The 14671-nt window shown below is 52.8% G+C and overlaps 6 protein-coding genes across 6 annotated transcripts; 3 read left to right on the top strand and 3 right to left on the bottom strand.

The window, feature by feature from the left end:
* The first annotated feature begins 91 nt into the window (after positions 1 to 91).
* On the top strand, positions 92 to 1872 carry cwc25 (U2-type spliceosomal complex subunit CWC25). The gene is made up of 2 exons (XM_025676415.1): positions 92 to 241; positions 381 to 1872. Exons 1-2 carry the CDS (start codon positions 216 to 218, stop codon positions 1756 to 1758), a joined length of 1404 nt encoding a protein of 467 aa, XP_025532286.1. The 5' UTR covers positions 92 to 215; the 3' UTR covers positions 1759 to 1872.
* A 99-nt stretch (positions 1873 to 1971) lies between these two features.
* BO86DRAFT_385243 (putative AP-2 adaptor complex subunit beta) lies at positions 1972 to 5290 on the bottom strand. The gene is made up of 7 exons (XM_025671060.1): positions 5172 to 5290; positions 4861 to 5115; positions 4356 to 4540; positions 4211 to 4286; positions 3777 to 4141; positions 3296 to 3724; positions 1972 to 3244 (listed from the first exon to the last, which is right to left on the bottom strand). The coding sequence occupies exons 2-7, from the start codon at positions 4897 to 4899 to the stop codon at positions 2188 to 2190; spliced, it is 2151 nt and encodes a 716-aa protein (XP_025532285.1). The 5' UTR covers positions 4900 to 5115; positions 5172 to 5290; the 3' UTR covers positions 1972 to 2187.
* Positions 5291 to 5336: 46 nt separating this feature from the next.
* On the top strand, positions 5337 to 6421 carry BO86DRAFT_329241 (ER membrane protein complex subunit 4). The gene is made up of 3 exons (XM_025668667.1): positions 5337 to 5667; positions 5738 to 6087; positions 6152 to 6421. Exons 1-3 carry the CDS (start codon positions 5530 to 5532, stop codon positions 6225 to 6227), a joined length of 564 nt encoding a protein of 187 aa, XP_025532284.1. The 5' UTR covers positions 5337 to 5529; the 3' UTR covers positions 6228 to 6421.
* Positions 6422 to 6783: 362 nt separating this feature from the next.
* On the bottom strand, positions 6784 to 8686 carry bna5-1 (kynureninase; the record flags this gene model as incomplete). The annotated part of the gene is made up of 4 exons (XM_025669492.1): positions 6784 to 7502; positions 7557 to 8040; positions 8098 to 8433; positions 8495 to 8686. The coding sequence occupies 4 exons, from the start codon at positions 8684 to 8686 to the stop codon at positions 7063 to 7065; spliced, it is 1452 nt and encodes a 483-aa protein (XP_025532283.1). The 3' UTR covers positions 6784 to 7062.
* A 278-nt stretch (positions 8687 to 8964) lies between these two features.
* Positions 8965 to 10348, top strand: BO86DRAFT_109480 (HesB/IscA family protein). Its single transcript, XM_025665915.1, has 2 exons — positions 8965 to 9436; positions 9884 to 10348. Exons 1-2 carry the CDS (start codon positions 8981 to 8983, stop codon positions 10238 to 10240), a joined length of 813 nt encoding a protein of 270 aa, XP_025532282.1. The 5' UTR covers positions 8965 to 8980; the 3' UTR covers positions 10241 to 10348.
* Positions 10349 to 10872: 524 nt separating this feature from the next.
* On the bottom strand, positions 10873 to 12780 carry BO86DRAFT_109475 (putative eukaryotic translation initiation factor 3 subunit EifCl). The gene is made up of 2 exons (XM_025665914.1): positions 12331 to 12780; positions 10873 to 12205 (listed from the first exon to the last, which is right to left on the bottom strand). The coding sequence occupies exons 1-2, from the start codon at positions 12637 to 12639 to the stop codon at positions 11084 to 11086; spliced, it is 1431 nt and encodes a 476-aa protein (XP_025532281.1). The 5' UTR covers positions 12640 to 12780; the 3' UTR covers positions 10873 to 11083.
* Positions 12781 to 14671: the final 1891 nt, after the last annotated feature.

Raw genomic sequence — 14671 nt, 5'->3', positions numbered from 1 at the left:
CACATGCAGTCCGCTCCGGCCACCGCCCCCGGGCCCCGACTCGACTCGAGACCGGACCCATCCGTCCTGATTAGGAACAGCAACCCACCCACTGCAACTCATCGTCATCCTTCCATCCATCTTTTCTCCTTACAACACCCTGCCAACAAACCACCCACCACTCCTACCACACCCCCATCCCCATCTTCATCTAGTTCGCAGCAGTAACCGCAAAGATGGGTGGTGATCTCAACCTCAAGAAGTACGTCCTCTCTGCTCCCCACCTTCCCTTTCAGATTCTCCGTTCCCTTATCACCGAACCCCATCGCCTGCGCCGCCCAACTAAAATCCCCTCTCCCCTCGTGTCCCCTCAACTAACCAACCCTGTTCACATCAAACAGATCATGGCACCCCTCCCTCCTCCGCAACCAGGAGCGCGTCTGGGCGGAAGAGAAACGCGCCCTCGAGGAGCGCAAGCGCATCGACCAGCTGCGGCGCGAGCGGGACGAAGAGCGCCAGATCCAGGAACTCCAGCGGCTGCAGGAGGACTCGGGCGCGCCGCGCCAGATCCAGCGCGTCGACTGGATGTACCAGGAGCCGTCGAGCGCCACGGGCCACTACTCCGAGGAGATGGAAGGGTACCTGCTGGGCAAGCGGCGGTTCGATCAGATCCTGCTCAAGAACGATGAGAGTCAGTCGCTGAAGAAGGGGGCCGCCGGCGTGGGTGGCGTCGCGGTCGCTGGTGCTGCGGGGGACAGTGGTGCTGGTGCTGGTGCTGCGGGCGCAGGGACGAATCCCCGGGATACCATGGCGAAGGTGTTGGCGGATCCGTTGTTGGAGATTCGGAAGAGGGAGCAGGCGGCGCTGGAGAGTGCGATTAAGGAGGGGGTTCGGAGGGGGTCTTCGGCGGTGGGAGGGGCTGGGGCTGCTGCGGTGGGGCATAGGGAGAGGGAGAGGAGGCATCGGCGCGAGGGGAGTAGGGAGAGGGAGAGGGAAAGGGATCTGAGGAGTAGCAGGAGGAGTAGGAGGTATAGCGATGAGGAGGGGAGGAGGTCGCACCGCGAGAGGGAGAGGTCACCCAGAGCTGCTGCAGGAGATCGCTCGGACAGGAGACGGAGGGATGAGAGGGGCGACCGGAGTTCTCATCATCGCCGGGAGGACAGGGATCGCAGAGATCGCGACTACGACGGGAGAGACCCGGACCGCGAGCGCGGCGACAGAGACGGCGGAGAGAGAGAGTACTCTAGCAGACACCACCGCGAGCGAGAGGACCGCTACGGCCGTTCTTCCCGCCGGGATGCGCCCCGTGATCAATCGCCGTCACCCCGACCTGATCGCCAGCGCGATGACAGACGCCGCTCTGATGACCGGGGAAATGGTGCTCGTCAGGACGTCCGTGACCGAGATCGACGAGAGAGATTCGATCGCTTCTCTGACAGAAGGGACTACAGAGGACCGAGGGGCTCGTACAATCGTGACAGAAACCTGCGGGATGGCGAAAACAACAACACGGAGCAGAGAGCCAAGGATATGGAGCAAGAACGCCAGCGCAGACTGGCAGAAATGCTTTCCAACGCAGACGAGATGGAGGAAACCCGTCGTCAGCGCATCGCAGAGGTTACCGCTGCGGAACAGAAGCAGCTCGAGGAGGACGAGAAGCATCGCTCCGAGAAAGGTCGTTTTGTGTCGGGTCTTCATCGCCAACTCCAGGAAGACAATCTGGACGACCGCCTCAAGCGTAGTCGTGGTGGACTTGCCCGGTTGGATGATGATGAGTGAGTATTTTTGTTAAGTGCAGCGTTCTACTACTAGTACTACTATGTTTTTATCCAATGATTCCCGGCGTCTTTGGCGCATTGCAATCAATGGTTGACGCAATAATGACAATTTTGCAAACTAGTATCCATACACCTCAGTTCTGCTAGAGGCAGGCAGATTGGGTAGTAGTGCGTAAGAAATGCAATAAAAATTGTAAATCATGAATCCAGTACCCTGACTTCTTTACATTTTGTGTGTAATGTAGTTAAAATGATACATATAATAGAAATGGTAAATAATAAGAGGTATCACAAGTCCCTGCCTGCGATTAAAAAACTGGCATCGCTCAAGGGATGAATGCAAGAAGGGGAAAAAAACCAAGGAAGTCAGTTTCAGTATCCTGGAGAAGGAACGGACGCGGCGATAGTATGAGATACTAGGTAGAGGATATTACAGCAGCAACAGCTCTCCCGTCGCCGCACCACCAGCCAACTGGGGTTGATAGACCTGCTGCTGGTTCTGGTTGACCACATACTGGGTCTGCGAAGCGCCCCCGCCCCCGGCACCGCCGTCCCCGCGACCGCCCAGATCGAGCGCGGCCATCTGCTGACTGCCGACGCTGTTGAAGTAGTTGTCCGCGGCGCTGACGGCGGCGTTCATGTCACCCGCCGCCGCTCCGGTCATCGGGAACCCAGTCGGGTTGGCGGCCGTCGCGGCCGTGGGACTACTGGCCGCAACCTGTGCCGCAGCGGGAATTTGCCAGCCGGCGGCGCTGCTGGCTTCCTCTTGCGGCTTCTGCAGGGCCGGGCTGTACTGCAACCGTCTCGTCCGCGCATTGCGGAAGACCTGCTGGACGGGCTTCAGATACACCGTGGCCAGCGTGCCGACGTTCAAGCACAGCTCCTCGAGAGTCTTGGGGTCGAGTTTCTCGCTCTCCGCGCTGATCGGCGGTTTCTCGCCCATGACGACCTGTTTGGCGGCCGCGGGGTCGGTGGAGAGGAGCCGCCAGTACATGTACCCTCGGTCGCGGAGGTCCGGGTCGTCCGTCTCCTCGGTGCACCACTTCAGAACCTGGGGGACCAGCTGCTGACCCTTGGTTGGGCGTTGGATGAAGAACTTCACCGTTGCGGTCAGGAGGGCCAGTTGGACCTCGATGGTTTCGTCGTGGAAGGTAGCGAGGTAGTCCTGGAGAAGGCCGTCGGAGTTCTCGATGCGGTCCGCGTATTGTCCGATGATCCAGATGATAGCAGCCTTGGCCTCGGGTTCGTCGAGCTCGTCGATGTTCTGGATGACGTTGCTGATTATGTTCTCGTATTGGTTGGGGTATTTGCGGAAGATGTTCCGGATGACCACGGTCGCTTCCTGGACGATGTAGGGAATCTTCGCGTTGACCAGGTCAAGGAGAGTGTCGATACACTGCCGCGCGGCCGACTCGATCTTGATCGCCAATTTGCCAATCGCGCGCACGGCCTTGCGCACGAAATGGACATCGATCTCTGTAGCATACCTAAACATTGTTAGTTGTGTAATCGTCGTGATTTCCAAAGGGCAAACTTACTCCCTGAGCTCTGCGAGCACCACAGAGATATTTTCTTTCGTTGTTAGCATGAATATCAATTCTAGCTTCGTCACTTTGACATAGATCGGATCGTTGTAGTTACAGAAGAAAACGCGGATATCGTTCCGTAGGACTTCCGGCCTCTTCTGTAGAATTAGGATGGCATTACGTAGAGCCAGATACTGTACTTCTGGGGGCTTGGAGAGAAGGGTGACTAAGGGCGGTGACAACTTCTTCGCTAACGAGGTAACATGTCTCTCGTCTGCGATATAGTTCATGAGGTAAAGGATGACCCGGATCGAAGTCAGAACAACGGCAGAGTTGGAATGCGACAAACGGGGAGCAATGCGCTCTGCCAGCAAGAGCGCTTCTGCGGAGTCTTGAGGAACATAGGACATTAGGGCCTCGAGAATGTATGATTGGCCCCACCTATGGATCTTATTAGCAAGGGACTAGTTGCATCGGGTGAAGGAGTAAGTACTCAGAGCAGTCTGGTAGGATCGAAACGAGCTTCGAGGCGCTGGCGTAGTCGATGGTGAGAGAGATCGATTCACTCCGTCCCCAAATATCCACCAAGGAGGCAAGGACGCTGGATACCACCGTCGGGTTCTCGTCCTTAAGCATGCTGTTCAACCGATCAATCAGGTCGGAGCTCTCGACCATCTTCTTATCGTGCTCGTAGAGCTTCGCGACGCAAAAGGCGGCCGTTTTCCGGACGTAGGGATCCATATCCTGCATCAATCGCTTGACCGGTGCAACTGTGGCTTCGACGAACTCGCGGACGTGGACGTACGAGATCGTCCGTAGAGCCAGAGCACGCACGAGCGGGTTGGAATCTTCCATATCCTATGCGCTCGGTTAGAAAACCCATCAAAGTGCACCCAGGTGGGGAAGAGAGAAGGGCATCATCCATACATCGACCAGAATCGGCAAAGCCTTGAGCGCAATATCCGGCTTCGCCCTGGAGTAGTTGACCAAGAACAGGAAGCACCTGCATCATTAAGAGGGAGTCAGCGCCGACTAGTTGTATCCGCATTCGGTTTTCGCCCTCTTGACGTACATCTTTTTGATTTCCAAACTGGGCAGGTTCATGCAGCCGATCACATCCGGGAACAAGGCTACCATATCGTTGTTGCTCATCGTCATGTTTGCGACAATCTTCTTGAGGGCGATCTTCTTGGCCGAATGGTTCTTGTCCTTTTTCCCGCCGCTGTTGAGCTCCTGGCGCAGTTCGGCGACTTTGCCCTGTTTAGATTGAGAGAATGGTAAGCCATACTGCGGACTATAGGGGACCACACTGAGAAACATGGGACCACAGAGAGTTATCTCAAGAGCAAGCGAGATTAAAGTGGGTGAGGTAGAAAGGAGTTCATGGGTGACCGAAAAGAGGTTGCTCCACGGGTGCAAGAAAGGACAGTGCTCGGTTCGTATGGAAGAGAGCCACCGACGAGTGTGATTCGACAGGATTGAGGAGGGGAAGATGCGGAAGGATGATAGGAAGTCACCAGGCCAAGGCCTCAAAGCGACCGATGAGACAAAAGAGCAGTGCACGCGCAAGTACATACCCTTGCGAACAACTTCGCATCTCCCCCGCTGGAACTCATTGCGTCGGAGGGTTATAGGTGACGAATCGGGCGAGGTTCGGTGGCTTGGTACTTTTCAAAACAGGGCTGGCGCAGGGTTTGAAGCTGATGGGGTTTCAAAATTGCATGTGCATATATAGCGACGGTGGTTCGTGTCGGTATGCTAGCTTCGAGAGGGAGGAGATCTTTAGCTGGCCGCAGCTTCCATGACCTTTCGAGAAGGGGGAGGGATGGGTGCTAAAGGAGTCAGCGTCGCACGGAGGAATGAGCGCGGAAGCGGATTGGAGTCCAACCTAGAGTCAATGGGAATTAATCACTGTCTCCCCCAGTTCGATCTGACAGTCGAGAGAGAAATGCAAGTCGAGATTAACAAGATCAAAAGGGGAACGAGCCTCGATCAGGGTCTGGGTTGGATTGAGAATCAGGAGTGGATCGGGAGCCGCCAACTCCGCCCGCCGCTTGTGGAGAAATTCCCAGTCCGGATGGAGGAGGAGGAGGATTGTCATCATCATCAGCATCATCATCAATCAACATTGTTCCAGCTTGCCTTCTCCGCACCTTGCCCATCAACAGCCCCTCTATTACGCTACGCTTGCTTTATGCTCAGCTCCTCATTGTCTTATATCTAAGTCCATAAAACAGACTTGGACGATGGCAGCGCAACCTCTCAATCCGCCTCCACCCCCAGAATGGGTGGTCAGGCTAAACACCCCGATGCCGCGCCCAAGCAAAGAGGCCGCCAAAATCCCCGATCCTCCAGGCTATTCGAAGAAAATGGGCGGTAAAAATGTATGTCCTGTCGTGAATACCCCCTACCCTCTGCGAGGCCTCCGAACTAATCCGGTAATTGCGTCCGCAGCTTGCGCAGCAGTCATCGACCACCGCCGCGCCGACCAAGCCCGAGGATACCGATACCCTGAAGCTGAAGAAGGCCTGGGAGATTGCCCTGGCCCCCTCCAAGCAAATCCCCATGAACGCGATCATGATGTACATGTCTGGCAACAGTCTCCAAATCTTCAGCATAATGATGGTCTTCATGCTCTTCAAGGGCCCGATTCAAGGTCTCATCAATACCAACACTGTCTTCACCAAGTTCGAAACCGAAGGCACGCGGGGCAAGCTTCTGGGCGTCAAGGCCATTTATGTAGTAATGCAGCTAGTCTTGCTTTGCTTGGGTATCTGGAAGGTCAACGCGATGGGACTCTTGCCGTAAGTGGGCTCTCTTCTCGCGCAGCTGCTGAGCTGGTGGATGGCTAACATGACATTCATACAGGACTACGAGATCGGATTGGTTAGCTTGGGAGTCGGAGCGGCAATCGTTGGAGCCGGCTTATTTTGCATTTGGATGAATTGCCCAGGGTGTATGTTCTATATTAGGTACAGGATGTTGGCGCACAGAAAGTATAAATTGGCCGCAGGGTTGATATCAAACAATTATTTCGTGCAAAAGAACCGTCCGGTTGTCTGGGAGCCCTTCGCTTATTGGACTCGTACTAGATGTACGTGTGTAGCAATTACCATACTTTTGTACAGTACAGATGGCCACGCTAGGGCCGATGATTCACAGAATTATCTTAGCTCCGAGGACAATGACCATAAAGTATACTCGGGTATGGAATGTTTAATCTTGCAGCCTGATTAGTCTGGGTACGATCCGCTTTTATATGTAATGATCAAGTAACTGATTACCTTCTAAGTAAGTATAAGTATAGCCGGGACAAGCAAGAGTTGGGCTGTTTAGTAAGGACAAAGATTTACTGGTTATCAGTTTATTTTCCGCTTCTATACGTAATAGGTTATTCATAGTAAATCTCTCTCTACATAGCAGACCTGTGAACTAGCCTGTTCCTGATACTCCGAATTCTTTCTCTCTGCCGTGTATTAGAGGAACCACGAAAGCGATCCCTCTCTCAGATAATTCATATTGAACGGGGTGTGCATACATGCGGAGTCAAGAACACAAACTTAAAGCCTAGACTCTTCGGTGAAGCTCCAATCTATATCTGTCAATACGATCGATGGTATATTTGAATTATTTGATTGTCCTTGTCCCAGAAACCTTTCCAGAAGTTGACGCTGACTCGGGGTCCCAATAGCCACGGTCGATTGCATGGACAAAAGGATCAAAGTATTTGATCGTTGGGCGGTTTTGTTTTTCAAGTTACAGATATACAAGTCGTGTTTTCACTTGCGGGCGTCTAAAGCCTGCTGACAGGCCCTCAGAAAGACCTGGCAAAACTCCCAAACATCAACATACGAGTTGTACAGAGGCGCAGGCGCCACTCGAATCACGTCTGGCTTCCGTTCATCGATAACAACAGCGTGCTCTTCCAGGATCTCGAGAACGCCGTCGAGAAGGCCTGGTGCCAAGCGCAGACTGAGTTGAGCACCCCGCTCTGCTGGGTTCGAGGGTGTGATTATGTCGAACGGTCTCTCCGGAAGTGACTCGAGCGGGTACTTCAGGAGGAGTTGTTCCAAGTATGCCGTTATTTGCAGGGACTTCTCACGGATCTGCGCCATCGAGGTCCGGTTGAAAAGTTCGAGGGAGGCCGCAAGCGCACTTGTATCCAGAACCGACGGGTTCGAGAGCTGGTAACCTGCGGCACCTGTCTGAGGAACGAAGTCTGCCGGGGTGTGAAGTTAGAGCTTGAAGCTTGAGATATCTTTGGGTGCCATACTGTTTTCCATCATAAACCGCGTCTGCTTGTCTCCTCCCCACCAACCTGACAACCGCGGGCGGAAGGGTTGCTCTGCCGTGCCAATCTTATCCTTGTCGACTTGGCCATGCTTCTCGTGGACAAAAAGGGCCGCCATACAGCCAGGACCGCTGTTGAGGTACTTGTAGGTACACCATGCAGCAAAATCCACGTTCCATTCATGCAGTTGCAGGTCCACGTTGCCTGCCGCATGGGCGCAGTCCCAGCCAACCAAAATGCCCTTCGACTGGGCATACGCGGTGATCTTCTCGATGTCGAAATACTGCCCGGTATAGAACTGGATAGCAGAGAGAAGGATTATAGCGGCACTTGAGGCGTGGTCATCGATGACACGAAGAATTTGCTCGGTGGACAAGGTGGGAAATTTGGAGTCTTGGGGTTCGATGAGAACCATGGCGTCTTCTGGGCGAAGATCGTGGTGTTTGATCTGAGACTCAACGGCATACTGTCACCTTGTATGTCAGTGGCTGCTCTTCTGGCCCGCCTAAGATCTGACACGTACATGATCACTTGGAAATGCTTTGCCCTCGATGATGATCTTGTATCGCTCCTTAGTGGGCTTGTAGAAACTCGCCATCAGCAAGTGCAAGTTCGCAGTCAGCGTACCCATTACAGCGACCTCTTCAGGGTGAGCTCCAACAATCGGCGCCATCAACTTCGATCCCGCCTCGTCAACGTCGACAAAGGGTGGAAGCAGCTGGTCATCATGCGGTACAAAATGCCCGGTCACACCCTTAATGGCCCACGCGCGCAAATAGTGGTCAATATACTTGCGAGCATTGCGGGGCTGGACTCCGAGGGAGTTTCCACAGAGATAGATAGATCTTTCCTCAGCCTCCTCGTTATCTATATCAACGAACAATGCCTCTGGTTAATCCATGCTCCATGGAACGGAAAACTCGCTCGTTTGACGTACATCCATCGGGTAGAGCCAAGGTCTTCCTCTTCAGATCACTTTTCGAGGGGATGAGGAATTCCTGTCGGAAGTGACGTAGAGGGTCCTGCGCGTCAAGCGATTGCGCATATTCCCTTGTAAAGTTAGAAAGTGGGGGAGCACCATTTGCGCGCTTTGCGTGCAGATCAGGAAGCATTGTGCTTTATGCTGCGAGCCACTCCTTAATCTTGCGATACTAGACAGGACCACTCAGTAGCTGGTGACTATGAAAGATATGAGAATTCAAACCAAAACCTATGGTCAAATCTCGACAAGGATTAGCTCTTAGAGCACGATTGGCGTCCGGCTCGCGAGTCGGTTTAGTTCCCCGCGATCGGTTATCGGCCAGAAGGCGGGCAACTGCACGGTGATTATTCTGCCGGTGTCTGCCGACAGCCGATTAACCAATGGTGCCACGCCGCTCACTCTGACTAACGGCAGTATCTTTGGGATGATGATATATAATCAATCACGCCGCTTGACAATCTCAGAGGTCAGTGACCACGAAATCGCCGTCAATCCACTAGCCTCTTGGTCTCGGAGAGTTTTACTTTTGAAGATCATCATGTCTCGTCCGGTACTATCATCCGTCGTTCGCCGGCTATCGCGACCTCACTCATCCACCTCCACGTTTTCGCCATCGGCCGCGCCTCCGGTGAACTTCGCCGCATCATTTTGCGACACGGCGTTTTTCCGGTCCAGATTGCGTCCTCTTTCGAAGGCCACAAGAGGCATCTCGTCCCAAAAGCTTACTCCGCGATACTCCGTGCTTTCCAACAATACGATCCGCCAGCGCTACCCTTTCTCCTCGTCAGCGATCCGGACCAACGCGAAGATCTTACAAAACCCCCGAGTTGACGAGGACGGAAAAGAACTCACGATCAAGATATCCCCGCGGGCCGCAGAAGTAGGTTCTATCTTTCTTTCGGCATCTTCCTATTTCAGTATGCTGGGTTGTGATGGGAAGCTGGGTTACTCATGAACCGGACGGGAGTCGGTTATTTGCACCACCCAAGCTATGGCAGTGGCAGGAGGGGGGATCATATGGTACCATCGCAAGAAGTACCATGATCAACTCTTCGTCCAGTACATACGACCACAGGGTGTGGAAAATAGGGCTTCCCGTCCGCTCAGCCGTACTCAAGCCACACGCCGGCCGGTTAGTAGTTGGGTGGGTGACCACCAGCGAATCCCGGCTGTTGTATGTTTTTTTTCTCTCTCGTTCTATTTTATTTTATGATATCTTGGAGCCTGTCGCCGTGTAGCGCGGTTCAAGTCCTTCTTCCGTCTACCCCCTAATTTCTGCCTTTATACATTCACTCGTGAGGTCTCAAACTGACGCTTCGGATTATAGCGGCTCCGTGAGATCACAGACCCGACCTCCTCCCCGTCCGCGACGAAGGAGGAAAACCCCTACGACCACCTCCGGATCACGGTGACGAGCGGCGGCTGCCATGGGTTCCAATATATGATGTCCCTCGAAGCAGCGTCAAAGATTGACCCCGAAGAAGATACCATCTTTGAAGCGGAGGACGCTCCTGCTGGACCTGGCGAGGCCAAAGTCGTCATGGATGAACCTTCGTTGGAGCTGCTTCACGGAAGTACGGTGGATTACACGATGGAGCTGATTGGAAGTCAGTTCAAGATCGTCGACAACCCGAGAGCTTCGAGTAATTGCGGCTGCGGAACGAGTTTCGACGTTCTGGAGTAGGGACGGGGAGCTGCGGCTCATGGTTGTCGGACTTCTTCTGCTTTAATTATGAAGGCGGTCGTGCTCTGTTTCGCCCATGTATCATACTTGGGGTTGGCGTGCATCAAACTACCACACCATAGCTATGCTTAACTGAATAGATTGTAAATAGTATACCCCCACTCCGCTTCTGTTGGGCTTCCAGGCGCGTAAAGGTATTTATACTCGCAGATTTTATGGAGAATTGGAGAAGATTAAATAACGTCATCATCTATTTCATCATGGAATCACTACACCCTTGTGCTCTGCCAGCTGCATTCTTTTGGGTACTGTGCAAGCAAGCAACAAAAAAAAGGCATGATGCACAGCCCAGACCGGACAATGTCGTCGAAACAGTAAGCAAAAACCAAAGCACAAGCATAATGGGATACGCCGCGAATTAATCAAATCCTCGAAAATTTCTTTTGTGTCGACTCCAACCCCGTAACCTGATCGGTTCCAAGGCCCCAACCCTAAGAAAAAGCATGGACATTTGAAAGAAAAACAGCATAGAGGGATAATATGAAGAAAGAAATAAAAGGCATCATAACTTGAGTGGCGGGGTAAGGTGAGAGGACCAGTAGGCAAAGGGGGGTGGGGGTGGGGGTAAAGGAGGTGGGAGGTTAAGCCACCAAGTCACTGTTGACCTCAATTTCGTGCGTCCATAGGGTCGAGTTGCCCGGTCAATCGGCAATAGGAGTGCCGTGTTGTCCACGTGGATACCATCGACCCTCGTGGCTATGAAGACGGAGTGGTCGCATCTCCGAGATCTCAAGCCTCAAACTCTTGCGTCGAAGACGGTGATCGACGTAGTGGGCTGTCAATCTAGTAGACACGAGCGAGGTTGCGAAGGTACCAATCCACAAGGCGGCGTCCAGCCTTGGTCTCACTGACGTGAATGAGGTCCTTCTCGAGGGCGTAGTCCAAATCGTTGGCAATGGCCGGTTCACCCTCCAACAGACCACCCTCAACCCAGCGGACCTGGCGGCTACGCTGCTTGTTGATCAGCAACCAAGAGCGGAGCTTCTCAGGCTCCACCTCCAGGAAGCCAGCCAGCTTCTTCAGGTCCATGGTCGTGTAAAGCTTGAGGTAGGAACGGATGGTAGGGTTGTACAGGGTGTTCTTGACCTCATCCATGAAGATGGCAGTGTGGTGGTCGACCGGGTCAACGTTGAGGGCAGGGTTCTCGAAGTCGGGAGGAGTGGGGCTGATGAACTTGGGGCAGGCCGAGCGGAAAAGCTCCTCGAACAGAGGCAGGGCGTCGGGACCACCGTGCTGCAGGCGGTTGAGCTGCTCGCCGTACTTCTCACGGAGAGCGGAGTGAATGGTGTCATCCAAGCGAGTGGGGTGGAGGGCAACGCAGATAGCGATCAGAGCGTACATCTGGTCGTTCTTCTTGGCGATGGCATCGTAGCTGTTGCCGCCCTTCTGGAAGTTCTTGGTGCGGGAGACGTAAACCAGAATGTGGCTGAACATGCGGATGGCGTCGGCATAGCGACGCATCATCATGTAAGAGAAACCGACATAGTAGTAGGTCGTGAAGTGAGCGGCCATAACACGGGCGAACATGGCCTTCTTGTTCATCTCGATGTCATCAAGAGTCTTCAGGGCAAGGCTGAAATCACCGAGCAAGCAGTGGACACGCAGAAGTCCGATGATGGAGAAGTATCCCAGCATCTTGTACAGAGGACGAGAGCCATATTCCCCAGCGACGGTCAATGGGTCCTCGCCACGCTTGATGGCAGCCAATTGCTCGTTGATTTGCGATCTCTGGATGAGGGAGTAAAGAACGTTAAGGACGGAGTAGCAGCCCCACGTGTTCGGGTTCTCACGCAGAAGCTGTGCCTCCTCCTCGTTGGAGCCGCTGCGAGCGACACGGTTGCGGTAGCGACAGAAAGACTCGAACTGGTAGATAAACTCGTCGATCACATCCCAAGCCCAGTAGTACTGTCAAAAGAAGAAGGTTAGGAGATTTCAGTCCAGAGTGCCGATGTTCACGTCGACCACACAACAACTTTCAACGAAACCTCGACGCGCGGGACGATCTGAACAGAGCGGGAAAAAGAACATACCGAAGGAACCTCCAGTTCAACAGGGCCGTCCGAGTTCAGGATGTAGTGGAAAAGGCTGCAGTAGTTATCGTAGCTCGCAAATTTAGTCTCCAGCGTGGCCTGGTATTCAAGCGGGGTCGCGGCGGCGGCCAGCTGTGCTTGAAGATCCTGCGCCTGCGAGCCAGCTCCAAGAGATGTAGTCCGGTCCAACTCGCTCATGCCATCATCATAGTTGACCTGCTCGCGATAGTCGTTGACAAGGGCCTCCTCCTCAACATCGGACTCGTCGCCCAAGTTGGGGTGTTGGTTGGCGCGCTCTTCGTAGGACATGTTTGCAATAGAAAAGCGACTGTTGACGATGATAAGATTTCCGGATGAACGGGGGGCGGAGATGGGCGGAGAGAGGGAAGGAGGGGGGGCACGTCGTCAGGCGTAGCTACTTGGCGTCGGCGTGTGGGATTTGGATTGTTTCGGCGGAGTTGAATTTTGAGGGTTTTCGCTTGGACGGATTTGTGCTTATCTTATCTGTGCATAGCTGAGTGGCTGACTCATCTATGCAGCCGACAGATCAGATCCTGCCGTTCGCTACCTAGTATAGACTATCCATTATAAATTTACAGAGCCACTGCCAGTCTTTAGTCACAGATTGTGGCTTATGTTGTCTTCGATGATAAGCATGTAAAGATTACCTGAGCTCAGTTCATTGGAAAACATTAGACAAGCCGGAATCCTTCACATTTGTTGATACTCAACATGCTATTGGTGAATGCATACATATAGTGAGGTACTACCGGTACCTACCCACTATCCTGAAAACCCAGCGTACTTTCATATTCAGCAGGAACACCCAGCAGCTCTTATAACGACGTAGAATCGCTCTGCAGTATTGTGCTTTGAACCATTATACTCTTAGTTGCCGTGATCAAGGAGTATAAAAGGGGTTGTAATACTGACTCCGTCTTTCACATAAGCACGATCATTACTCATTACCCGAAGAATCTGCCAAGCATATATAGGTGGGCGACAGCAGAGATTATACGTATGGTAAGTAAGGATTGTGAAGTGTGAGAAGCTTATTTTAACACCTAGGCAAGATCACATCTGGCCCGTTTGTGGCGCCTTTCCCAGGTTTCCCAAAAACACAAGTTGAATTAATCAGAAAACCCTCATCCATGGCTGAGTTGGCAAGTATCCGAGACATCGAAGCAAAAAGATAAGATTCATGGATATATTAGGAATGAGATGTGGCATGCAGTGAAGGGACGAAGGAGCATGGAGAGGCACGTAAGGTGAGAAGCGCGCCTCCGATTGGGTGGGAAGACAACCGGATACTTCTACCGGCCGCTTCAAGAACCTTGGATTGGAAGCGAGGTGGTATTGTCCTCTGTCCAACCTACTAACCTGTTGACCCTCCGCAAGGGGCCTAAGGCAGAGAGTGCCTTACTTTCATCCAGGAATGTTGGGGGAGAATTAATACAGTTACTCAGTACAATGACTCACGGTCCAACAAAGGAGAAGTAATGTCCTCTCAGCCTGATTCTTCAGAACACGGATTCACGGATAAACCCTGAATGATACAAGGTGTCAGGATCTGATAACCGCAGCGTTTATCGTTCTCCTTGAGAACTACCTACACTTTGAAGTTCTACTGCTTGCCCAATTGGATGCTCCAGACCTGGTTTGGTGAAGCAAAAGTGATAGCGTCAACAATTGACTACTAGCAGGGCCCAGCCGGTCTAGTAGGTCGGATTGAATAATGTAATGGATATGGCATGTAAGTTAGGTCAGTGTAACTAGTAGTAGTAAATAGTGCTACCTGCAGGCACGACCACGGCCTGACTCGTGTTTCTCTCCCTTTTTCTCCTACGAGAAAAAATAAAAAAAAAGCAAGGGTCACCTACCGATGGAACTCCCGTCCATAATCTCCAACACACACATACGCCCACACGTACACAGGCACACGCACACATATCTTGCAGGGTAGGAAGGAAGTTCGGCCACTGGACAGAATCTTCCGGCCGGTTAAAGCCAAGTATAAAACTTGGAAATCCGAGTCTGTGGAGATGAAGGACAAGAGCATGTGCCCCTTCCGCTTTCCGCCAACCAAGGTTGCTAGTGCCACTGTCGCTCCAGAGCTCATTATTGGGTGTCCCTTCTTCGGAAAACTTATCCTACTTGACTGTCATTTGTTCACACTTCATTCAGCTTAGATGTCAGGCCTCAGCCCTGGGTTGGGGGTCTCAAACTTCTCCTCGCTGCTACACTCCAATTTTCAATCACTCTTTCTCCCTTCTCCCTTTTCTATTCTCCAGAAGACTCTACTCCGTGCTCGCTTTATCCACGCAATCTCCCTCTTCCCCTC

The sequence above is a fragment of the Aspergillus japonicus genome (assembly GCF_003184785.1).
Source record: "Aspergillus japonicus CBS 114.51 unplaced genomic scaffold BO86scaffold_3, whole genome shotgun sequence".
Lineage (NCBI taxonomy): Eukaryota > Fungi > Ascomycota > Eurotiomycetes > Eurotiales > Aspergillaceae > Aspergillus > Aspergillus japonicus.
Note: the sequence above shows the minus strand (reverse complement) of the source record. Positions and strands in the feature narration are given on the sequence as shown.